The following is a 27,867-nucleotide window of genomic DNA, read 5'->3' as shown; positions in this document are numbered from 1 at the left end:
CTGAAAAGAGTGAAGCATACTAGCACACACACGTATGTAAATGCATGCTAACGGCGGCCCTCTTTAGCCTTCTCAAAGGTTTCCCTGGAAAAGCCATAAATTAGTTTTATTACCCTCCCATAAATATGACATTCCCACATTCCAGAATTAGGACTCGATGTGTGAAAAAATCATTAGATGAAGAATATGAAATATCTCAGAGCACATGTGAAATGCATTACGCTTCGAACGAACCTTAGCTTATAGAAAGGAACATATGTAACCCATACTAGACGGAAACTGGCGGCAAATGAACTTTCACTAGAGTGATCAATCAAGGCCTTATTTTCTTTATTCCAAGTGCTTTGAGTGAACGCAACAAAGAAAGTAAAGAATCGTCCTCTCAAAAACTACCACCGTCTTAACCGTGTAAGACGCTAAAGCCATGCAAGTTTTTCAATAGTACTACAGGAAACCAGAACGCCGGAGGTCTTTTTTGTATTGCTGGGCATCTATTGAGGTTGTCCACAGATGCTAGGCAACTACCCTCCCTTAACACTCCACCCCTCCCGAAAAACCCCTCGCACTTCGGTCACCACCAGTGTTTCATGACCTAGCTTGACCTTTCTTCTTCACTGACCTTCGTACAATGAGACGGGCCACAATTAAAAGTGCGGAATGCTTTTAAGCGATGACACCTTTCAATGGGCTGACAATGTTCGATTTACTGGATGTTATTAAGCTGGCTTCTGGCCTGGCCCCCATCACCTTGCATCCTTGTCTAAAAGGGATATGATCCCTGTATTTAAGTCTCTCTCCCTCCCTTTTCCCTCCCTTTTTGTTCGTTAGACTTAAGCCGCTTGAGGAGAAGATGAGAAAGCGCGGCTCTGTCGTGCTAGCGGACCCGAGGACTTGTGACCGGCGACATGATGGACTGCAATTGGTCAAATGAGCTTCATTTCACACGGAGGATGTGATACGGCCATTACTGTCCGAACAGAGGGCCGTTCCGGACTGTAATGAGACGGGAGAGAGGCCAAACACCCTGACTGTCAGATCGTCCTTACTTCCTATCTTAGCATTTCACACGCAGAAACCCAATTAGAGCGTCTAGACTGCCTCACAGGTACCTATGATCTGCCATCAGGACAGCCAACTCAATATGGCCTATCTGTCCAGACATCTGAGATCTATATGCCTTTATCTGCTCTTTCCATCTGTGCTGTGGACAGTTTAATTAAAGCTACCATTATGACCAATTTGCAGAGTCCATTATGGCCTCTTAATGGCGGACGGTGCCAGAGAAAACAAAGAGTAAAGCAAACGTCGCGCACACGAAGACGGGTAATTCAGAGTTGTAATAACATTAAAAGTGGGGGGTGGGTTATGATACAATGACCACAGGAAGACAAACCGTCAAGTTCTCCTTATAATATACTCCAAGGGCAAAAAAACAACACGTAAATGGTCAAATACCCTTATGAACACTTATTATCCAAATCAACATTAGCAAAGTGCAAAGCTACTAAAATAAGACCTGAAGTTGGAACTGTTCGGTCCGTGTCAACACAAATTCTAAAGAGTCAAAGTGATGAGGAAGTGAGAGAGACGGTGAAATCATCTGCTATCTCCTGTCTGTAGGCCATCAGAGCAAAAGAACCAGACCTTTACAATGATGTGGTCTCCACATGCACCAGCTCCAAACCATAACCAATGTTGAGCTGTCAATGTTTGTCTTTCTCAGAAGAGAGTCTGGCTGTTTCTCTCTCTCTCTCTCTCTCTGGTGTGTTTCACATCTCCAATCTGCAATACTTTATCTAAAATCTCCACTAATTAGGAAGCAGTTGCTCATCTTATCACTCCTCTCGAGAGTTTAACCCAAAACTCTGAAGTGGTCAAAAGTGATTTGAAAGAAGATTCACAGCATCGAGGCTCCAAGAGGCTCAACATCCTGACAAGCCGCATTTAGTGTAAAATTCTGCTAGAGGCTCACAAAACAAGGATTTCCTATAGCAAAAATCTAACTTTTTTAACAAACATTTTTGATTTTGTATGTAAGACATGTTATGCATTAAAGGGATAGTTCTTTCAAAAACAAAATAAATATTTACCCACCATTTACATAAAAGAAGATATTTGAAGAAAACTAGAAACTTGTAACCACGTACTTGCACAGTATTTATTATTCTTTCTATGAAAGTCAATGGTTGGAGGTTTTCATTCATTCGTTTTTTGGTTAAGTCTCTTTATTAATCAGGGGTCGCCTGATCTTAATTTGTGTAGAAAGAAGAAAAAAAGGTTGGAAACCACTTAAGGGAGAGAAAATAGAGTCAATTTCTGAGTCAACTATCTTTTAAATGTATTTTTATTGCCAAATAATTGACTTTGACACAGGTAGAAATCCATAAAATTTAGAATCAAATTCCACAATAAATAAAATGAATGTAATGTTCATTTGTTTGCAGCATTAGATTCTCTCACACCTGGCTGTCTTTCAACTGAAAGGTATGTTAGCTGTAAAAAAAAACGGCACAGTGCTTCAAGGCAGCCGCTCTGTATCCCACAATGTCCGTAACCTGCTACGCACCATTTGGGGCACATCCTATCTAAATGGTCTCTTTGAAGCGAAACCACAGGTCTACTGTATCCCTAAAGAGAGCAAGAAAAAGATAAGACCTCCCTATTAAAGAAAGCGAGGAGCAGAAGAGGGGTCTTTCAAGGCCACTTCCCCCTTGCCCAGGCTGCAGTAGCTCTAGATGGGCTACGGAGCGGGACCATTTGAAGTGAAGAACACTCGAGGGAATGAAAAACAGAAAACCCTTGGTTGGATTCCTGGTTTTGTGCAACAAGAGGATGAAATTCTATAAGGACTCCACTAGTGTGCACTCTTGTTTTTTTTTCTCTCTACCTCTCCTGTCTTCTTCTTTTTTTTTTTTTTTTTTTTTTTTACAAAGCAAAGAGTTTTGCTGGTCTTCGGGTTGTGAAGCAGACAAGAAACATTCCTCAGGGGGGCCCAGGCGCCCTTTCTTGACACATCTCAGCATTGCACTTTCTCCCCCTTCTTCTCCCAATTCTCTCGAAGCACTTCAGCCCCACTTTCCCCTTTCCCTCTCGACTCTTTTCTCTTACCCTCTCTGACTCGGCTAGCTCGTATCTGTCCGTACCCAGCATCCCCTCCTCTCCTGAGATGCCTGCCTCCGTTCCTCTGACTCAAACCCATCCCGGTGCTCTCTTTCGGTACTTCACCATCTCACCCTCCCCTCTGCTCGCATTCGCCATCACTCTGCTGGGCTTCTGTTTGTTTGGTAAAGACTGTTGAGTCTTTGACGTCTGTAGATGCCTGTGATTTCTCCCAGGCTCCCGAGGGGCCCAGGGAGAAAGTGCTTTGTGCTCTGACAACGTGGGCCTGCGAAGAGGGAGCTGGGACTGTTTTTCTGCTCCAACGCTTCTTGGCAGGGTGTTTAACCAGTGTCGCTGGTCTATGCCGCTTCCAGGTAATAGATTACTCGGAAAAAGAGACGAGACTAGATAAACTGCCCAATAGGTGTGCATTCACTTTGATTAAGATGCTTTTTTTAATTGCTTTTTAAAATTAGATGAATATTACACTGATTTGGTCAACTGATTGCATACACAATGTATAAATTTAATCATTTTTATTGTAGTTTTTTTCCATTAAGATTTATTATTTCACTTGTAAACTTTTGTAAGGAAAAAAAAAACATTATTTTCTTAAATTTGTATTGTTAAAAGTTTTACACTTTTATTATTTAATATTTAAAGCATATACAGCATAAGATAAAGCATATAACTTTATATTATTTTACAAGGAAAATAGACTGTTATGTTGGTTACATTACTTTTAAGATACAGTTGAAGTCAAAATTATTAGCCCCCCTGAATTATTAGCCTTTGTTCATTTTTCCACTAATTTTTGCGTAACGGAGAGAAGATTTTTTTCAACACATTTCTAAACATAATAGTTTTAATAACTCATTTCTAAGGACTGATTTATTTTATCTTTGCCATAATGACAGTAAGTAATATTTGACTAGATATTCTTTTCAAAACACTAGCTTAAAGTGACATTTAAAGGCTTAACTAGGTTAACTAAATATGTTAGGGTAATTAGGCAAGTTATTGTACAAGGATGGTTTGCTCTGCAGACTATCGAAAAAAATAGCTAATAATTTTGATCTTAAAATGTTTAAAATAAAACAAATAAGACTGTCTTCAAAAGAAAAAAATAATATCAGACATACTGTGAAAATTTCCTTGCTCTGTTAAACATAATTTCAGAAACTTTTAAAAAAGTAAAATCAAATAAAATAATCAAAAAGGGCTAATAATTCTGACTTCAACTGTACATTAATATATATATTTTTTTATTTAGCTTTTATGCTTAGATACTATATAGTCTTATTTTAATAAATGATATTTCAATTATTACCACTTATTCCACATACTTTATCTCTTTTATTTACAACTTTATAAACTTTTTATTTATTACACTGAATTTTTCTAACTTAATTCATCAACTTTGTGAAGTACCTTACTGTATCGGTACAATGACAATTAAGATCTTTAAAGCTTAACATCTATCAATAGGTCAAAGAATTTGTGAAATTTTTTTGTGAAAGGCCCTTGAAAGTATTCTTGAAACAACCCATATTCTTTTTCAGTCCTTCCCGGGGCTTCATACTGACCCGCTCCATTAAAAAAGAAGAAGAAGAAAAAGAAGAAGAAAAAAAATGTATGAGATGAGGATAGCGGAGCAAGACAATAAAACTTGATAAATGACTTTTTAGGAGGCTCTGCCATGATAACACTTTACTGCTTGCTTTGCCATTTTCAGAGCCTTCCTCATTAAAGTCATTTGGCTTCAAGGCCAAACTCTCAATTCATTTATAATCAAATGAGGGAACTTGATGATGAACTAATTCATTCATCAGATTCTTATGAACAATGGCTATCTGAGATGAAATAAAAGAGGGAGATTTCTATGGCTATGCCACCCATATCAAAGGGCGCACTGCGTCGTTGGCTGGCACAGAACATACATTTCATCTGAAAGAGAGAGGGGGGGGAGAAGCATATTTGGGATATCTCTGTGGACAAAGGGGTTAGGACATGGGAGAATGTCATTCAACTGAAACTGCATAAAAAGCCATGATTTTTGACCAAATAGGGTTGTGCAATTTGACAATATTTAAAGATATGATCCTATATCGTGATATATCATTTTCAAAGGATATGAGATGACTTATATCATAACATGAGATTTTTGCCCAGGCTTAAAACCAAACAAAGCAAAACATCAAGTTACAAAATGTATCGTTTTTGGATGCTGATTTCCCAGCAAAGTGACTATAGAGGCTTTAAAATCCAAACATTTAAGCATTTATAAATTTCCTAGACCTTTAAACAGATGCTAGAAGACTTTCTTAGGTTTAGTATTTTTCTGTAAAGCGACTTGAATAACACTAAAGTAAATGTATAAAAAAAACTGCTACTGGAAGATGAGCAGGTGTGTGAAGCTTCAATCCATAAGGCTCAAGGCCATGGAGAAATAACATACACCTACATATTAACGCTGGCACAGGCGTGCACATATGTGCTTATATGCAAGCAACCACATAAAAAATCCTTAAAGACAGTGGCTTACATCTTTCATGCCACAGAAGGTCTCTTTGCGGCATATTTTGTATCTACACAACTGAAGAAAGTTCTGAATTTGTCTAGCCTGCATGCAAAAAGTCTACTACGAATCGCATTTTAAATGTAAAAATGCTGAGAAAAGTTGAATTGTGAGATATTATATCACACTGTAAGATATTAAGTCAAAAATTGTGGGATATAAATGACTAAAATTATTGCAGTTTATAATGTTAACATTTTGAGATATTCCATCACATCAGGAGATCTAATGTCAAACTTTGCTTTAGAACAGAATATTAAGTCACATCAACAGATTTTATGTCAAACTGCGAGATATAAAGTTAGTATTAATGAAATTGCAATTCTAAAACATTTTTGCAAACATGTGTAAGTCACAATAATGGGTAGAAAGTAAAAAAAAAACTGATAACATACTAAAACAATAGTTATATTTCACAATTTGACAAAATCTTTTGATGTTATCTACAATAAATGTAACATCATTAGCTATTAATGTTAAATGCAATCAATTGCTTTAGAATAGTACAACCTTGATTCAGCATTTTCTCGGTGCACATTTTTGTCCTTTCTACGTTTTCAGATGATGTAAATTCTTATGGGATTCACAAGAATATAAAACTAGCTAATAGAATATCAAATTTCACCTGAAAATTGCTAAAAAAAAAATAAAATAAAATAAAGTCATGAATACGAAATCACCACTGAAGTGAGAGTCATTTGAAGAGAAGCAAAACAGGAAAAGAGAAGGAATAAACTTGCAAAATAACAATTTTGCATACTTTTATTCTGTCACATGAAATGAGGACTTGGAATTGTAGTGGAAGTAATAAATGTGAATGTTTGCACTCCTCCTTGGCTGGATCCTCTCTCTTTCTTAGTATGTGTGTGTGTGTGTGTGTGTGTGTGTGTGTGTGTGTGTGTGCGTGTGTGTGTGTGTGTGTGTGTGCGTTGAGACTCCCGCTGAGCGAGCACAGGCTCACCACACACAAGGAAGCCTTTCTTTCCAGCTCCGCAGTCTGGTGTTGGTGCACCTGTACATGGTCATGTGAGCCAAAGCCTTTAATTAGAGATAGAAATTGCCAGTTCCTTCTGCTCTAAACCATTTCCAATGTCAAACATACAGCCGCCGCGGCCTCAATGCCACACTCTGTCTCTCTCCTTCCTTTCCTTCCTCTCTGTCCTTCTTTATTTTCCTTTTCCACTTTCCCTCTCATGCTACACGACCCATACTTTTGGTCTTCGGTGGCAGCAGTAGCTCTTTATAAAAGTTATATCCAAAACATTTTACATTATGCTTTTCATACTTCATATGTCAACTAGGAACTGACAATGTAACTATGTATCTTAAGGATAATCGTGTCATACTTTGCAAGCTGTTTTTTTTAAGGCAGAATAAAAGCTTTTTTTCCTAATATATAAATAATGTGTTAAAAATAAACTAAAGATAGTAATATTAAAAATATATTAAATACAAATACATTACTATTTTTTGTCATTTTATGATTTTTAATTATTATTTTTATTATTATTATTATTATTATTATTATTATTATTATTATTATTATTATTATTATTATTATTATTATTATTATTATTATTATTGTGCACAATTGACTATTTTATCATTTAATAAAAATCCTTTATAATAGAAAATAACTGTAATAATTCCAGAGGTAGCCTACTTGTTGCTTTTCTTCGACTTTATATATATATATATATATATATATATATATATATATATATATATATATATATATATATATATATATATATATATATATATATATATTGAGGACATAAAGAATTATGACTGAAGGTCAAGGCTGATAACTCATCAAGTTTGGATGCAAGAACGTCCTTGAAAACTCCTTAAACAATCATTACATTCTAATGCACACCAGAATAGAAGGATAAAAAGCAGCAACACTTACACACCGTATTACCTTGGAGTGGTAAATAATTTAGTTTAACAGCTCCCACTTTCTCTTAATAACAGTTCATCAATGTTACATTAAGGCAAGGATCTGTTACCAAGCGTGCGGCCTGTGTCACTGATAACAAGGTTGAGGGCTCCTGTTACCCTCTGTGTGTCTGCAAAGCATTTAGGGGAGAGTGTGAACAGAAAAAGAGTGTTTCAGCCAAGAGAGTCCGGGAAGGGAGGAAATTCCAACTGACAAACTGGATATGGAAGACACTGACGCATAGGCCAGAGAGCAAAAACAGCACAAGCCTCTGCACGCTGACGTGTCACTGCATAAAACAGTCGCTTCGAGGATCATTGTGACTCAGGCGAGACTGAAATTGCTGCTCAAACTGGACCAGAAGAGTCAAGAATTCAGCAGAGTCTACATCATGTACAGAAGCGAAATCAAACCGCCGAGTGCAGTTCTGGATGACTGTATGTAAATATGAGGCCTGTTGGTTATACGATTAGTTCACCCAAAATATGAACTCACTAACTCAATCCTTTGTCATTTCAAACTTGCGCTACTTGCTTTCTTCTGAACACAGAAAAGAATTTTTGTGGTGAATACTTTGTAAGCAGAGAAAACACATGGAAGTTAGGGCTGGGCGATTAATTGAAAAGTAATCAAAATTGACATTAAGAACTTAACATTTTTCCAGGTCAGTTTTTTCAATTACTTTCCCCAGCATGTGTGGAGTCATGTGACCCTGCTCTGTTAAGGCTACTTTATACTTCTGCATCGAAGACACAGGTATGGTCTGGCACAGCCTTCATGCGGTCGCATACCTGCACACCTCTCAAAAATTTAACTGCATGTCGCAAGTTTGCACTACATTGATGATGAATGGAAACTGCGGCAGAGACGGCATAATAAAATGATCATTTACACTAAAATATTTGTTTACAGAAGCAATGCACTTTTTAAAATATTATTTAAAGGATGTACAAGTCATTTGATTTAGATACTGCTTATTTTCTACTTTTTATATGAAAAATTTAACATTGAAAATAATTTATTTTGTTTCCAAAAGTGCAAGTTATTTATTATCACATTTTTATACGAAAGAATTGACTGTTTCAGGCAATGTGTGTAATAATTTCAATTGTTTAAAGTTGACATTCAATACATAATCACAAATAGCAGATAGTGTGTGTTTCCTTCAACTATTTTAAAATCAAGTAATGCATCTTTCATTCAAAATTCTCTCACTTGCAGTATGTGAGTATATTTACTGTACAAAACTTGTTCAATAAATAAATCGCCAAATCGCTCAGCCCTAATGGGAGTGGAATAATTTAGGCTTAATTGTATGCAAAAAAAAAATCAATTATATTAAATGTAGCCCTATCCAACTTATTAAGGAAAGAAAATGAGCTGCTGTTTATTACATGTGCAACAACTTCTGCAATACTTTTACACCCTCTTAGGCTGTGAAATTTTCCTTCACAAAAGTTATTTTTATGTTAAAAGAATAAATGAACGAATGAATGAAAGAATAAATTAACTTCCATTTAAGTGAATCATTTTAAACAATGCACTAATATACATGTGTTTTTACTTTGTACTTATATTTAATTAATTTTCTCTTTGTAATTACAGCTGTAATTATTTTATGTTATTACAGTATACCTAATGTACACTGTTGATTGATCCTTTACAGCTAACCCACCCTTAAACCTACCTATACCACTAAACATGTCCCTAACCTGACTCGTATCCCTCCTCTATAGCAGTGGTTTGCAAAGTGGGGGTCGCGGGACAATGACAGGGGGTCGCTTGGTGATTTCAAAATGTCAAATAAATTTATCAAACTATTAAAATTACTATATTTTAATCATAACCCACATAATATAAAAATAGTAGTTTTAATAGTAAAAAACAACAACATGCAAATGAAAAGCCATCACCCTTTAAATTATTTTTTTCATTGGACTCCAGTGTTTACATTAGATTAACAACACAGCAATAGCGTCAGCTGCAGCAGATTGATTTTATAGCACCAGGTTAAACTTTCTGACACCTTTATGGCAATCAAATACATTAACAATAAATACAGGCACACAACTGAACACTGAGAATGTTCTCTGATTGGTGGTCTACAAAATTAAACCAAGAATAGACATGTGCTATAAAAAACATGTGCCCGCCAGTCTCTTTAGCTGAGGTTAATATTAAAATAAACAAATTAATAAATGACTATAAAAATTATATGGTTGTTAAACTGCTGCACTTTTTGTGTTGTCAATATGCTGGTGTTTATATAGGCTTATTGTTGTGTGTGGAACATTTGTATGTTTATAACCACCTCTGAGGAATTTGGGAATCGCGAGTCACTGGCATTGTTATTTTAGGGGTCGCGAGCTGAAAAGTTTGGGAACCCCTGCTCTTTAGCACCATATGAGTTGTGCAATATTAACAATAGGTACATTGTAATCTAGTTAATGGAAGCCTTTTTATTAACTAACACTTTACAATCAGGTCCCATTAGTTCAGGCTAATTAATGCATTAAGTACTTAAAGTTTTATGTCGGGGTGAACTATCCTTGTAATTAAAAAAATATTTGTCCCATTAAATATGTGAAGAGTGGCAAGAAAATAAACCAGGCAATCAACACTGAGGTTTCGAAATCTGTGTGATTCAGTTTGCTTCATTTTTTACTTGTTTGTAGGTTGCGCAAGACAGGAATTGCACAAGAAACAACTAACAGCTAAGACACTTCCTGAAGTTGGACTAGAGAACACACACCTGCTGCTGTTGAAGATGCAGTAAATCCACCGGGCTGATCTCCCCATTGGTGTCACCGTTGGACCCACCCTCTCTTCCTCCGCCGTCTGATTGGCTGCTTAGACTGCTGACTCCATTTTGATTGGAGGGTGTTGTTCGAATGGTCTCAGTTGCTGATTCTACCATCATCACGTGGCACCTTGAAGGGAAAAAAGACATAAATAAATGAAAAATCAGTGCTGAGTGACCATCAGGCATTGTTAGAAATTCTACATCATGCCAAGATCTATGCAGCCAATGCATTCGACCACAAAAGCTAACACACACACACACACACACACACACACAAACCAATAGCCCAGATTCACAATCAACCCCATCAGAAAGTGTTTAATCGGAGTTAGAAATACAGTGGCACAGCTGCTAACCTTGATAAGAACATAGTAAACAAGCAGTGCACCATACATCCATTTGGACATACCTAAAGAACCACCTGAGCCTCTGAACAGCCAATGATAGCCAAGGACACAAATGCGGAGGAAGGCGCAACGAAGGTCTGTCTGAAGAGATACTTGTGTCAAACCAAAATGGCATTGTGCCGTAAAAGAGTGGCATGCTTTTCCCTTCACCAAAAGTTACAATACAGTGCATCAGCTCTGATCGAAGGACGTTTGTCTTTGACAGAAAGTGTTGATGCATCCACCACATCGTCAAAAGCGACCCTTTCAATTAGAAAACGTCTGCTGAAAAGAAACACCAACCTCTTGTGCACCTTATTATAGGCAGCACAAAAACACAAGCAACTTCCAAGAGAAGAGGAATGCATTTAGTGTCTTTAAGAGGTGAAGAGAGTGAAAGGGAAAAAAAGAAATAAGCCTTCAAATGAGTGAACGATTCAGTGAACCGATGACTTATTGACGTGTGCAGTCTTATTAGAAAAACAGCGAGTGCTCCTGAATTAAAGATGCCAGTTTTGCTGTCATTTTTTGTCCTGATAGATTTATTTATTTAAAATGCATTAAACATGTAGTTCTGCATACAACAGCTTAAATGACACCGATTTTATAATGTTTTGAATGTTTAAATAAGTTTTTAATACATTAAAACTAATCATGAAGACTACACAAATGAAAACAGAACAGTGATATTTTATTCATTAGTCTGTTCATGTTTTCCAATATTAAAATAATGAAATTGTATAATCTAACAAAACATCACATCACATAAAAAACATACATGAAACCAACTTTAACACAAACACTACACCTAAGAATTGGGCACATGCAATTTACGACCTTTTTTTTGCATTTTGATTTATTTAACCTTGTCTGCTTGTTTGTCTGCTTATGAGAGCCGTAAGATATTTATTTAAAAACAACAAGCAACAACCTGTAGAACTGCTTTGTGATTGTATTGTGGGAAATGTACTATCTACACATGCAGTACGTGCTGTGCAGTAAAGCTCGCCACAACAACAGCTGAAGATAGATAGAGAAGACTACGCGCTTCCACACCCAGATCTACTGTACGACAGGACGCTTTTGTAAACTTGAGGGCTATTATTTCCAACAAATTCACAGTCTGAATCGCTTAAAAGCACCTGGTTGAAGAGTTATATACTTCATGCAAAGCTGTCAACTGAGGTAGTCATGCAAATCGCATGACTGAAAAGGATGCAGGCATGTCTTGCATTATGAGGGATGCAAACCAAAGATGCGGGTAGTTTTATTGCGTGTGGACCTGTGAAGAACTCTAAACCATGTTTAGTTAATTTACATCAATCCAAAAAAAAAAAAAAATAATAATAATCAATTGAACAATACAAAACCCCAAATACCTTTTTTCTAATAACAAGGGTTTCTGGTCTATTGTGAAACTACTCTATGCATTTCCAATCCACAAAAAAAGGGGGTTAGAGGCCAGATTATTGGATCAACTCTAGCCCTAAAAACCTAAACAGAGCCATGGAGTAGAGAAATGCTGACACTGTCTTGAGTTGTTTCATTGAGCAATGTAATATAATTGCACTCTATTGCTCTGTATGTCTAAATATGTAAACCAATGGAGAGAGTGACACAATGTCAATCAATCAAAGACTTAAATTGAGAAAGACAGAAATGACAGCAAGAGGTAGAATCATTCTCAAAAAAGTACAAAAACAACCTGAATTGCCTACAGAAACAATGGGAAGTGCAATGTTTGATTTTAAACTGGTAATAATCAGAGAAACAACATCTAGCAGTGTTGCATCATCACTTGTTTGTCTGTGGAAATGCACCAATGGTTGGCAAAAGGCTTCATTAGGCTGGCCAAGAATGAGCCAAGAACAGACTCCAGTATGATTTGACAGATTTTTGATTCCTCTATGGCAGTGATTCTCAACTATGGATTCACCTTAAATTTCACTTTCCATGCAGCATTTAACCCCAACCCTGACCAAACCACTTGCTTATATCCTTCTAGTGCCCAATCCCTAAGGCAGTGGTGTCTACACTCTATTTTGGATGACCACTTGTCCTGCAGAGTTTAGCTCCAACGTGCCTCAACACACATGAATGGGACTCCCTATGGTCTAGTGGACTTGATGGACATTTGAATGTAGCAGCCAAGTCCACATGACCACAAGTGCACATAAAGTGTGTCATTTGGGATTGAGTCTAGTAGACCTTGATTAGCTAGTTCGGGTCTGTTTCTTTAGCAGTTGGAAATAAACTCCACAGTAACAGTGTTTCTTGTAGGACTAGAGTTAAGATTCCTGTTTTAGGGCATATCTGTGAAATCACACTTTCAGAATTGTAATTTTTATGAGTGTAGGATCTCTCAAAACCCACTGCATTTTCATCAAGGCTAAACCGACTTCATCATGTGATGTGAGTAACACAAATTGTCCAAAAGATGCACTGAAAAGCTTTAAGAAATGAGCAGCTGCTGAGCGAGTGCATCACTGCCATATTAACCAGCCCGGGGTGTAAGCAAGCATGAAGCCTTGTCATATCCCGTAATGGGTGTATATTGCCGCTATAATGGAAGGTCGTAAATAAAGCAGCCCAATAAATCTGCACAGGGAACCTTTGATTATGGCTGTGAGACAGAAGTTTGCAGCGTCTTGTAATTGTTTTTGGCAGGCTCATCTAAGCCGCCAATGTTGAGGCTTGCCGCATCTTGTTTAGCCCCCGAAGCCCCTCTAGCTGAACTTTGACCTGTGAAAACAGAGGAAGATGCATTTTTTCTTCTAAGGGGGGAGTGAGGGATACAGAAAGGGTGGGCGTTCTTCCTCAGATCCAAAAGATAAAATGTGCATTTGGGGGAGGGCAATGCACAAAAAAGCCTTTTAATTGGGACGGAAGAGAAATGGGACCCAACTTGCCTTTGCTTCAGGGACAAAAACAGAGAGAGAGAAAAAAAAAAAATCAGCTTGCAACAGATAAAAACTAAAATCCCAGGACCAGCATCTTCGCAACATGGTAACGCAATGCATTGGCTATGCACTGAGGTTTCTCTTTTTTATGTACTAATATCAGCAGATTTTCTTTGGCACTTACAAGAAAGGGTGGAGGGGGTGGTGATTCATTCTCTATCCTGTTTCTGCAAGTACTGAGGCTGCAACAAGGGATCATGGGAACTTCTGTGACTGCCTGTTAAAAGCTGTTTATATTGCTGATGCTAAGAGTTGCTAAGGTAAGATAGCAACACAGGGATAAACACGTCTATGAATTCTGATTTGGCTCCAAAAGTGCATATTAGCAGTAAAAAGTGAAAGCTTTGTAGTTTTTGGTGATTTTTCCCCCTTGTGCGTATTAAAAAGGAAGTAACACAAAAACAAACAAGGTCAGGAAGCAGAGAGATGGCGAAACAAACCACAGTTTATCTCATTCATGACTAAACCCTGTCCTCCCCAAAGCAAAGATTCTCCTTTCTGTCTTCCCTCAGGCAGCTGCAGTTCTGTTCCTGTGCTCATGGTCGGAGTCGGCGGCTGGCACAGGAACAGAGGATTCTGAGAGAGCAGGGTTGAAAAGACGCCGTCTGAGCCAGGTAGGCCAAGGGGCGGAGGTCTCCTGGGTAAATCTCATACAGGTGGGCCGTCACTTCACACCCTCTCAAAAAATAGCAGGCCCAGCGGGGACTAAAAGCTTCCAGTACTCCAACAGGGTCAGAGGTGAAAGGTAGACTGTCTTTTCCCAGCTTCTTATTGTTTAGAGAACAGAGTTTACTGAAGATGTCAACACCATAAACCGTAGTCAAAGCATCAGGTGTTCATGGCTAAATCAACTTGACGACTGTTTTTGTTTTTCATGCAAAAAAAAAAAAAAAAAAAAAAAGAGTCCATGTGGGCAAAAAAAAAGAAAAGTTTAGAACATACAGTTCTGAGTAGGGATGTCCAAATTCGACCACATGATCGGAAATCGGGCTCAATTACGTGGTTTCAGACTAGATCGGAATCGGATATTACCTCCCGATCAGGACTCGAATATATATATATATATATATATATATATATATATATATATATATATATATATATATATATATATATATATATATATGTATGCACTTATGCATTTAACCAATAGCATCTCTCCAACAAAGTGATGTCATGCCACACACGTTGCTGTTTCTATGTGAAGTCAAGAAAGAGGTCTAACTCTGTGCCACCATTTAACTATAAATGTGGTTAAAAAATAAGAATATATATACATCTACAGTTAAGCAGTGGCACAGAGTTAGACCTCTTTCTTACTTCATACAGAAACAGCAACGTGTGCGGCATGACATCACTTTGTTGCAGAAATGCTATTGGTTAAATGCGGGCAAAGTAGAACACAGAAGCAACTTGAAGCGGAAAGCCTGAGTATGTCTGCTGTCTGGTGGTATTATAAAGTTGATGACGACAAACTGTGAGATATGTAAACTTGGGATTGCCTGCTGGGTATTTTAAGAAGAGGTGCTATTAGTTTTTATATTAGATTGTTTTTATTTTTACTGTTGCACTTAAGTGATGAATTTATGTTAATAATTGATTGTTCAAGCTACCTCACAGAAGTGCTCTGTTTGTTAACAGAGATGTTGTATGTTAAAAAGGTGAATTAAATAAAAAATGAGGAACATCCTGGATCTGTTTCTTTCCCCTTTTTTATTGTTTTTTATGTATTACAGAAGTATCGGATGGGTTTCAGTATCGGTAAAGTCAAATGACTTTAATTTGAGGGCAAAAAAACCTGATCGAGACATCACTCGTTCTTAGAAATTAGCCTTTTATTTTCATCTCATCTAATTTTCAACCGCTTATCTGGGGCCGCGTCGTGGGGGCAGCAGTCTTAGGAGAGAACCCCAGACCTCTCCCCAGACACTTTCTCCAGCTCCTTCGCAGGGATCCCGAGGTGTTCCCAGGCCAGCTGAGAAACATAGTCCCTCCAGCGTGTCCTGGGTCTTACCCGAAGCCTCCTCCCGATGGGACATGCCTGGAACACCTCCCTAGGTAGGCGTACAGGAGGCATCCGAAACAGATACCCGAGCCACCTCAGCTGACTTCTCACGATGTGAAGGAGCAGCAGCTCTACTCTGAGCTCCTCCAGGGTAACAGAGTTCCTCACCCCATCTATAAGGGTGCACCCTGCCACCCTGCAAAGGAAACTCATTTCGATCACTTGTATCCGAGATCTTGTCCTTTTGGTCATGACCCAAAGCTCATTACTATAGATGAGAGTATAGGAACGTAGACTGACCGATAAATCAAGAGCTTTGCCTTTCGGCTTCCCTCTTTTTTACCACAACGGACGGTTACATCGACTGCATTAATGCTGCGCTGCACAGATCTGCCTGTCAATCTCACATTCCATCCTTCTCTAACTCGTGAACAAAACCCCAAGATACTTGAACTCCTGAAGTAAGGACTGTCCTCCAATCTGGAGATGGCAAACCACCTTTTTGTCCAGTGGAGCACCATGGCCTCGGACTTGAAGGTAATGATTTTTGCCTTTTATTCAAGTTTCATTTTAATGACTTGTTTAGTGTAACCAAACCATATATATCTATATATCTATCTATATATATATATATATATATATATATATATATATATATATATATATATATATATATATATATATATATATATATATATATATTTTTTTTTTTTTTTTTTTTTCCTTTATTAAAAGATAAAGAAAAATTGTTAAATATATACTTCTGAATAAGAGTCAGTCTGTGAACAATGAAATGATGATGGCTCAGTGGCTGGAGAACAGATTCGTTGAAGTGGACGTGAGTGTATCTCTGAACCTGAGTACCAGCTTTTACAGTCTTTCATGGCTCGGTCGTTGTGCCGAGAGCTTTGAAGAGGATTGAGGCAGTCGGATCCAGACGGCTGATCCCAGATCAGCACATCTGCAGCCCCAGACTGCGGATTGGACTCGTCGTTCCGGTCCGACTCCAAAACACAAGCCCCACTAATGCCCTCTGAATTCAGCACTTCCAGCCTGGATCAACTCACCAGAGTGAAGATGGTAGAGGGCCAGCGCTGTTCACATGATCCTTACTGTGCCATCTAATGGAATCAGTCTTTATTATTACAGATGAAAATTAGTATATTTCAAACCATTCACATAAAACATACTAGTGGCCTCTAAAACACTGAAAGCTCCATAACAGATAATTGACTATGATACCTGAAATTTCATTTTACACATGTTTTTCTTTTTTCCCCTCTTGTTTGGGATTTGAAGAAGGGGAAATATGGCAAACATTAAGTCTAAAGAATTTCCTTTGCACTGAAAAGTTGTGCTCAAGCAGCAATGTTTAAAATAATGCAAAGATTCAAGCCATAACTCACTTGGCAATGTCGACAAACTGGTTTAAATTTGCATCTTCAGCTCTCCGACACACACACAAAGCTACAAAAAGCATTACCCAGACTTAAAAAGAAAATAAAAACAACATTGACAATATTCATAAAAATAGAATACCACTTCATTCCACCAGTCCCTTCCCACTAATTTTTATCACTGACTTATTAGTTTACTCCGTATTTCCTGTCCTCTTCTTTAAATAGAAACTCTTTGAGGCATATGTGGAACTGTTTCAGATATTTTCAGTGTAGCTGTCCGTTTTTTTGTCTTCCTTTGCACCTGTGGAACAGCTCTTTCTGCGCGTTACGCACACGCTAGCACACACAGACAACCTTCTCAGTATGTTTTTTTTTCCTCTTTCTCTTTTCAGCGGCTTACCAGATTAATAACTCTTTATCATGTTAAGCCTTATACAGGTCTATTTATATAAGTCCCACAAAGGCTGTTTCTAGAGCCTTGCATCAGCTTGCAGGAATGCTCTTATTAATAAAACAAAGAAGAAGCCAACATGATTAGTGGAGACAGCCACAGTTGTGCCAGCACATCTCACATCTTCTCCCTCAGGCTACTGAAACAACAGTCCCGAACGCTTCGTCAGGAACAACCGCCGCCCCTGTTTGTCACCAAATCTGATTGAGCAACAATAAAGTCCACCTGAGCACACACAGCAACTTGCTCAGCTCAAACAACTAGCGAGTTGCCTATAAAGGAAGAATAAAAAACCTCATAGGTGTTTTTAATTGTTCTGTCTACTAATATACTACATTTTGGACCATAATGCATTATGACTAGCTGCCGTAGAGTTACCCCAACTGTATAGCAGGGAGCTAGGAACTCCAAAGGTGCATAATGTATAGAGTTAATACTGAGAAGTTAATCAAATAATCAAAAATGAAAAATACATCTATAACAAAATATTTAATATTCACATATTGAATTAGTAATTTATTAATATTTATTTAATTAATATATTAATGATTAAATTTTTTTTTTTTTGTCTGCGCCAATAGCCTAGTGGTTAGCACATCGACACGACTGTCGGAATACGCCCCCTTGTGGCAGTCGCACAGAATTTTCGTGCACGGTTTTGTCGTGCAGCATGGGAGAGAAACTGATTCTCGCAGTGTGCAAAATAAAGAAGTGCAAAAGCAAGAGCCTTTATTCTCTGTGCGTTCACCATGGTTGAATGAAGGAATACAAGAAACTTATAGATCGTTAAAAATTTTGGAGGGAATGTGGAGACAACATAAAATAAATTATAAATTTATTACTCATTTATGAATAGAAAAGTTTAGTGTAGACTTTTTCTGATTCAATAATAAGGAAAAAATCCAGCCTGAGTAAGAGTAGTATTTCCAGCCTGATCTCATGAGGAAACATAAGTATTTTACATTTTGTCAGTTAAGACTTGAGACTTGTGCAAGTCTAATCAAGTGCAAGTTTAGAAAGGAGGCATGGGGTGATGAGCAAATCATACTTAATTGTATGAATTAGTACAAAATCATATGAGTTAGCCACTAAATCAAAAAGTTACGAATTGTCGTGAGATTGCGTTGGTATTTCTCATCGCACACAAACAGACCTACTTGGACAACACATGATATGTCACATCCGGTTGGCCAGTCGCATACGGCCTAGTTGCAGCTCAAATCTGATCCAAATTTTATGCATTCGAAGATGACTACTCTCCACTGGAAATGAATGCCTTCCGATCTGTCGCTTGCCATTTGTCGTGTGCAGTGGAAAGGCGGCTTTAGCATAGCAAAATGCTAATCTAAAACCACTGAACTCACTAGTTTATAGTCTCCTGTGTCAATAAATGTTCAACAAAGATACTTTCAAAAGAAAAATTTTAAGCTACACTCAAAACATTATGTTTGCTCAAACTACTTATTTTTAATGAGTTGAAAACACAATTCTTGCGGATTTTTTGTGACAACTTGATTGTTTTATGTTCAATCCACTTAAATTTGTGAACTAAACTATTAAGTTAATAAGGTACTACATAAAATAAAGTCAAAAGCACATTAGCTGTGTTTATTTATTTGCCTCATCAGGAAGAACTGCTCTCGGGACACAAACATTTAGGAACGCGGCCTACGGAAGGATAGGGTGTATTTGTTTTAGCAACTCCAACTGCGAGCCCACGGGCCAGAGGGCAGGTGTGTGTGTGTCCCAGCGGTTAGAACACACAGCTCGCGGCTCTTCCTCCAGATTTGTCTTCCCTAGACGTATGGTTGGTGGTGAGGGCAAGGGAGGGGGAGGGCAGGTATGACTACATCAACTAAAAGGCCATGCCCAGGGGAAGACTGTCACTGTCTGCCATGAAGACAGATAGCAGGAAGGCCCAGAGCTGAGAGAGAGCGTGAGACTGTGAGACTTAATGAGCAGGACACCTAAAGCATGTCAATGCAGGAAAGCATCACAAACAAATAAGCATTCCTGATAGAATAATACAGAAAAGTGTGAACTGCAGGTCAGTTTTAACCTCGACTAGGGTTAATTAATTTATTAATCGATTAATTTATCACCATAGCTGATTTAAAACATTTGTAACAGCTAAATTTTATTACAATATTAATATAAAGTTTAAAATTGCAACTAGAATATCTTCATTAAATAATTTGCATTAATTTGTAGTGCAAAAATCTGAATACTAGATGAAGGATTAAACTTTTCATTAAATATTAAAGTTAAATCAATTTAATTCCATTTATTAATTTATAAATTTTTATTAAATTCTCTTTTGATTGCTAAAAAATAATAAAAACGAAATAAAATAAATTATAAAGTGAAAATGTATGGCTTATTTTAGGAATATGACCTTTATATTGCATATTTCTATTGACATTTTGGATGATTTCTTGGAAAAAAAAAAACACTTCGTAGTTTGACAGGTGCATGAAAAACTATTTAGCCTGCAGTGTCTCTCTTCAAAAAGATCAACTACTGCTCCTCCTTGGGGCCACGATGACCCTCCTGGAATATCCCGACAGTAAAGAAGAGACCCTCGTTTGAAGACTGCTTAGCCAAGCACTTATGCCTTCTCTTTTTATGAGGCAAGCCATTCTCCACTCCACTCCAGAGCGGTTTCCCTCCGTGGAAGTGGCACACTGCTCCACTTGGCATTATGACAGAATCTCTTCCTTCACGCTGCCACCCATTTACACACTCACTCACTCACTCTCCCTGGCTCTTTAAATTTAATATGGCATTTGCAACCCATTTTTACTAACATAATATGATATTTTGGACTGATACGGGATACTAAGTGTGGTGGAACCAAAATGGTTAAACAGTTATATCTACGTTATATATTATCCTAAAACATGGGCAGTGTATGTCGATAAATGCTAAAGACCATCCATTGGAAAATTTATTTGTGTTGCATTATAAAATATATTATACAGTAAGATGAGATTTGTAAGAACACTAAAACCATTAACAGGAAATTAGCTAAAATTATATCAATTTATAAAAACTAAAATATTATATAAAAATTAATAAACAAACCAAAATAGAAGCATTTTAATAAAAACAAACCAAAACTAAAAACTAAACGACACTTGAAAAGTTATTAAATGTATATCATGGTGTTATAAAAATAAATCTAAATAAGTGGAAGCATGAAAATAGCTTACTGTTAATTTAAAATTTTAAACGTTCCAGAAAGAAAAACTTAATTAAATCTGAATACTATAGCACTAATTACAAAATAAGAAAAGGTCAACAAAAACCAGGTTTCATTTTTTTTTTTTTTACAAAATTTGGATGTGATGTCGAGGAAGACGTGGTGGCTCAACGGTTAGCACTGTCACCTCACAGCCAGAAGGTCGCTGGTTCGAGTCATGTCTGTGTGGAGTTAGCATGTTCTCCCTCTGTTGGCGTGAATTTTCTCTAGGTGCTCAGGTTTCCCCCGCAGTCCAAAGACATGCACTATAGATGAATTAAATAAACTAGAATGTCCATAGTGTATGTGCGTGAATGAGTGTGTATGGATGTTTCCCAGTACTGGGTTGCAGCTGTAAGGTCACACGCTGTGTAAAACATATGCTGGATAAGTTAGCGATTCATTCCACTGTGGAGACCCCTGATAAATAAAGGGACTAAGCCGAAGGAAAATGAATGGATGAATGGATTTCATGTCAACTTTAATGGAAGCAGTGCTACAGTATCTCTCATTTAAATAGTACGAATGTCTATTCAGCTTATTACACCGAAACATGCACATGAATGTGAGTGATTTTAATAATAATGACTGCTTTACCCTAATGACAAAGTTCTAACTTAGTTAAAAAAAAATCAATCCTTGGAAAAAAAACACTCCTATTTTCCCTTGGACAAAATAAACTCACCCCAACTGTTTCAATTGCTGCAATCAGGTCCCTGAAATCAGTGCACTGCACATTACAATGGATAAAACATGTCTTCTAAACACCAGGTAATCAAATACACAAAACCCTTGTAGACTCATAACTGAAAAACTGCTTTGTAAAGATTACACGCTTGGATGTCAAGGAAAGATGGTGCTTTTACACAACAGATCCAGTCGAACTCAACAGCCTCCTCTTGTGATCACATGGAACAGTTCCAGCAGATTCAGGTGAATTTCAGCTTATCTTGCCCTGAAAGATCATTGTCATTTAAGAGAAACATGCATTCCCACCATGCTGATTTAAAGAGCACTGAAGATAAACAACGACTGCTGGTTTATTGGGAACTACACTACTATTACAGTCACAACCTTGCTCTTATTCCTAAAGCTCAGGACCACCAAAGTCCAAAAATAACCAATTCATTTCCCAACGGCACAGGCTGAGACAAGGAGCACGAGAAAAACGGAAGCATGGAAAAAGAAAATGGAATGATCTGCCTTCATGAGGCTAATGACACAACTTTGATCTTGTGATAATTTTTTAGAGCTGGTGTCCTAATTTTCAAACTCAGCTTTTTCCATTTCGATTTAAACTATGGCAGATGACAATTAAGGAATTGCTTACCCATCGACTGTCAAAAAAAGAAAATCGGAGGCACTTAAAGGACAATTCAATTATAAAGGACATGCCAATACTAAAGTAAAAAAAAAAGAAAGATCCTCTCAGGGGAATGAAAAGGAGGCCAAATAAAACAGGAGACAATCAGAGAGAAAAAATGTGCATGGGGGAGGAAAGATATGTGTCCGTATGATATCTAATGTACCATATGGCGATCTGATGTGTTCCTGCTGTGACGCGCACCTGATGCAGGAGGAGGCAAAGTCCTGTTTGCAGAGCCCATAAAGATTAGCTTCAATCAGGTGGGTTTCGTTGCAATAGGTAAACAGCGCCAGCATTCCCGACCGATGAGATCGCTTCTGTGTGTGTGTGTGTGACCGGGGCAAACATTCACTCCCCCTGACACCACCACCACCACCCTCTGTCTTTTTTTTTTTTTTTCGTTTTGGCCCAAAGTAAGTGATTTTCCAGACTGGCCTTGATGTTTAAGAGACTGGAGATTTCTATACGAGGCCTCGGCTCCATCTGATGCGCACAGATCATGGCAAATATTTGGAATAGGTGCTGGGCTTTCACAAACCGCCCATTTGTCAGCCATCGAATGCACACAGATCCATCCACTTACACATCAACCTACAGACAGATAGATATACAGAGAGACAAAGATGGACATGTGCGGACTGATGGATGAAACGGCAGAAAGAAGGCAATATACTAGAAAGAAAGAAAGAAAGAAAGAAAGAAAGAAAGAAAGAAAGAAAGAAAGAAAGAAAGAAAGAAAGAAAGAAAGAAAGAAAGAAAGAAAGAAAGAAAGAAAGAAAGAAAGAAAACATAGATCTAAACAGATTTGATCTCAACAGTTTTAAATCGTTTTATCGCTATATTGTCATAAAAAGTAAAAAAGAGATTATAGATAGATAGATAGATAGACAGACAGACAGACAGACAGACAGACAGACAGACAGACAGACAGACAGACAGACAGACAGACAGACAGACAGACAGACAGACAGACAGACAGACAGACAGACAGACAGACAGACAGACAGACAGACAGACAGATAGATAGATAGATAGATAGATAGATAGATAGATAGATAGATAGATAGATAGATAGTCTGTCTATCTTTCTATCTATCTATCTATCTATCTATCTATCTATCTATCTATATATCTATCTATCTATCTATCTATCTATCTATCTATTAAACTTTGACAAAACAATACAATTACAGATAGACCAGTTGACTGATACAAAGACAGATAGATAGACAGACAAATAAACAGTTTTCTGTCAGTAAGTATCATGTATTGCATGTCTTCATTGGGTTTGTGGGTCTTGTCAATAGCTGTGGGTAATTACCCTGTGATCATCAAGATGAATAAAACCATTCCTTGTGTCCTGTAACGGTTTAAGAGGCTAATGATGAGTCAAGGCTAGACTCAAGACCGCCTGAGGCACTAATGCCCAACTGTATTTAACATGATGGAACTTTATTGCTTTATAAACTTGAAATTCATATTCAGTATAAAAATTAAATAAACTGCAAGTTAGAGAAAAAATGAATCTGGCTTATGTGGATTCAAAAAGATGACAGTGGGAACAGGAAAATTTGGAGTCAGTTCCAAATTTTGAAACCAGTTCATATTCCTTCCATTGTCCAAGCTGACTCAACAAAGCAAGGATGCCTTGCTGCTGACAGAATGGAACAGACAATAGGAGAGAAACAAATTCCAATAAACATAAAACTAAAAACGGCAACCAATCAGAACCAAGGCAGAGAGAAGGGATATGGGTAACGGAAAGTGATCTCTCAACTAAAAGGAATTGAGGCAGTGGAAACAGTGTCAAACTTACATTACAGCGCGCATACATTTAAAGTGAAGTATCTTATAGAGGATTTGAATGCACAAGAGAAATCAATAGTGTAAACAGACAAAAAAATATTTAAAACATAAACTATTATGTTAAAAAAGTATTATTAAAAGGATATTATTAAAAGGATTAATTTTACATGAGAAAATAAACAAATGGCAGTAAAAATGATAGATAATGAATAAAAAAGTAAGTTTAGATGCAAAAAAATTTAAATGCAATTTGATATTTTCTCCTAAAATTTGAATTTTTCTCAAGACTCCTGCTTGTAGGCTCAGTAATTTTACTTTTATAGGGATGAAGATAGTTATTTTCCTTGTCTTTAAAGTAAAGTAGTTAAACAAACATAGGAGGCTGGAAAAAATGCTAATTTTAGGAGAAAGTTTCGGACAGCATTTAAAGGTTTTTGCATCTAAACTCAATTATCAAATAGCAAAAACAGACTACTATTGGTTATTTCATTATGCCTACAATATTAAAATGTAATTGAAATATAAATAAATAGCAATACAATTTTTTTAAACGAGCACAGGGCATTTTTTTTTAATAAATCACATCGAAAATAAAAATTTATTTAGTGTGTGTACTGTGTATATTTAATATGTATATAAAATACACACATGCAATTTACAAATACACACATGCATGCATATATTTGTGAACATTTTATTTATATTTAGGTATAAAATAACTTTGTATATGATACAAATTACACATACATTTAAATAGCTGTGTAACAAAATTGTTTTGTATACTTTTGTTTCTATGTATGTTTTTGTATCACATATTCTATATTATAAACATGCATATTATGAAAACTTTTATTTAGGATGTGATTAATCTTTGCCCAGCACAAAAGAATATATTTACTTTAAATAAACAAATAATTCGATTCGGCAATAATTCGATTAAATAAAACAAATATAAAATTAATAAATTAATATGCAATTAATTATATGTGTTAATTAATTAGGTTTAGCAAAAACAAATCTGTTGGTCATTTTACTCTTATACACAATATTAAAAGCCAATTAAAGGTTAGAATTAAACAGACTTTTTTCTGAAGAAAAATGATGAAAGGAGCATTTAAACTGGCCCTAAAGAGGAGGAAAAGTGACTAATTCAAGACTTTAAACGAGGTGGTGGGGCAAAGTGATGTCTTAATAAGTTCAAAGTGGACATGATATAATTTTATACATCTGCTTTCATGACTGCCACTCTGGATTTCAGAGTTAATTAATTGATTGGATCAGAGTGGGTATAATCAAATAAAATTTTATAACTCCATAATAAAAAACAACACTTTAGAAGGAGGCATGTGGAAAAATGATAGCATGTCCATTTTTCAAATTAATTGAATTTTAGTACTTCTGAACTTGGTCCAAGGCAGCTCATAAGCAATAATTCCACACCATCTTCAAAATGGCTCCATGACTAAAGACACACGCGCACACACTTTTCTCAGTTCCTTGATTTCTGAGGGAAAGCCAGCACTGTTTATAACTAGTAACCAAGAGCGATCAATTGCCAGTAATTTCCATATTATATTCTCCAACAGTTACACTGCCTAATAAAGTTCCCACCAAGAGTAGAAGCTAAAATATTAATTCCATCTTCAGCAGTGCTGATTGCATTAAAAAACGACTGTTTTATTATTTAGCACGGAAAGGAAAATCTTTGTTAAAGTGACTTGAATGCAAATTGATATCACTAGAATGAACAGTGGAAGAGCAATACTAATTTGAATCATAACACTATCAATAGAATAATTCATAATGTAATATTAATAAATTAGAGAGGTAATTCGTTTGAAAATGGATGCCTTCAATTAATGTCTCAGCACCCCTAAACCAAAAAAAAAAAAGAAGCGAGAGAGAGCACATACAGTACACCCGTTTCATAGACAAGAACATTAATTGCTTAACTGTAGTCATTGTTATGAGGTGTCAGAACTCGTGTAGAATCAGGGAAGAAACTAAACATGCAAAGTTCGCTTTAATACTGCATTAATTTTTCACTGCATTTATTCAATATTCATGAATTATGCTTGCTCTCGCTAACTTGTCTTCATCTCCAGCGTGAAGTGTTTTTTCCCCCGCTACGAAAACAGCAGCTCGTTGCATCCCAATTCAATTTGAGCGAGGATGATTTCAAAATCAGTACGTGACACGTCGCCTTTTCACCTTGTTCGTTTTTCCGTTCCTCTCTACGGAACAAGAGTAGCTGCCTTTGTGTCATTATCAGCCTTATTACACGTCATTAAAATACTGGAAGAACGTTCCAGAAGAAATATACACGCTGCACACTCTCTCTCTTTCCCTGGTGTGTCACACTTTTGGGGGTGAGCGTTTGTGTGCGTGTGTGCGAGAGCGCAGAAGTGACAAAAAAAGAACAATATAATTGGAGAAATGTACGCAGTAATAATAGGTATTCAGAAAATGATAATTCATATTAAACAGGGTGCATAAAGTCAGCCTCATTTGCATGTTTTAGATTATATGCATTTCAAAAGTAATTTCCGCAGGGCATATGAATGACATTAATTCCCGAGTGGTTTCTGCTATAGACCTCAAACTATCAAACACTCAAACATTTAAAAGATGAAAAAAGAGTACTGCCACATTTGCGAGGGGAGATTTCAAGGTTAAAGTATTTGAATGCATGTTTTAAAGTTCTGTCTAGGTTGTTTAAAGTTGTTCCTAGCCTAGTTTAAAGTTCACTAAGCTGCAACAAAAAGCACTGTTGTATTTTGGGGGAAAAAAAGGTGCACATATTTTTGTAAGGTAAAAAATTGATAGATGGGTAACTCTTATAAACTGAAAAAAAAAGATTTCTGCAAAATTGTTTAACATATTTATATGGATTACTGCAAGCATTTATATGGATTAAACTTAAACAAGCCAATGAAATTTAGTTGTTCAACAAATAAATTGTGTACAACAACTTGAATTTACAATTTTTTAAGTTTTTTTGGTTAAGGAATCATCTTTGGATCTTTTTTTTTAGTGTACTGTTTGACAAATAATTATTTCATTAATTTATTAAAATTAATTTCTAGCTAAGATAAAAAAATGACACCACCCAGTACACTCTTAAGTATTTAAAAAAAATATCTGCTAACATGTGAAATGACAAGGTTTTAAGTAAAAAAAAAAAAACAAGTCACAATTAACCTTGTAAAATTGTTTAAACAAAGTAATTTCCAACTGAAAAATGAATATAACAAAAAACTTTGAGTCATTGAATTAAAAGTAACGACCAAATGCCAACTTAGAAAAATCTATTAATAATAATAATAATGATAATAAAACTTTTTTTATTTGAAGCGTCTTTCAAGTAACCCAAGGTCACTGTACAACTTACATACAATTGAAATCAGAATTATTAAACCCCTTTGAATTTTTCCTTTTTAAATATTTCCCAAATTATGTTTAATAGAGCAAGGAAATGTTCACAGTATGTCTGATAATATTTTTTCTTTTGAAGAAAGTCTTATTTGTTTAATTTTGGCTAGAAAAAAAGGAGTTTTAAATTTTTTATACACCATTTTAGGGTCAAAATTATTAGCCCCTGTAGGCTATTTTGTTTTTGATAGACTACAGAACAAACCATCGTTATAAAATAACTTGCCTAATTACCCTAACCCTAACCTAATTAACCTAGTTAAGCCTTTAATGTCACTTTAAGCTGTATAGAAGTGTCTTTAAAGTATCTTGCAAAATATTATTTACTGTCATCATGGCAAAGATAAAAAAAATCTGTCATTTGAAATGAGTTATTAAAACTATTATGTTTTTACAAA

General features: G+C 36.4%; 1 protein-coding gene across 12 annotated transcripts in view; it reads right to left on the bottom strand.

Annotated features, from left to right (window-relative positions):
• The window catches only part of foxp4 (forkhead box P4), a 487,998-nt gene that overhangs the window by 115,022 nt on the left and 345,109 nt on the right, over nucleotides 1-27,867 (bottom strand). For all 12 annotated transcript variants that reach the window (XM_073915911.1, XM_073915914.1, XM_073915912.1 and 9 more), the window contains 1 exon segment: nucleotides 10,372-10,549. In XM_073915911.1, coding sequence (XP_073772012.1) covers nucleotides 10,372-10,539 — 168 coding nt within the window. In that variant the 5' untranslated portion in view covers nucleotides 10,540-10,549.

This window comes from Danio rerio, chromosome 11 (assembly GCF_049306965.1).
Source record: "Danio rerio strain Tuebingen ecotype United States chromosome 11, GRCz12tu, whole genome shotgun sequence".
NCBI classification, from domain to species: Eukaryota; Metazoa; Chordata; class Actinopteri; order Cypriniformes; family Danionidae; genus Danio; species Danio rerio.
The sequence above is the reverse complement of the archived record's forward strand: the minus strand, read 5'-3'. Positions and strand labels throughout refer to the sequence as shown.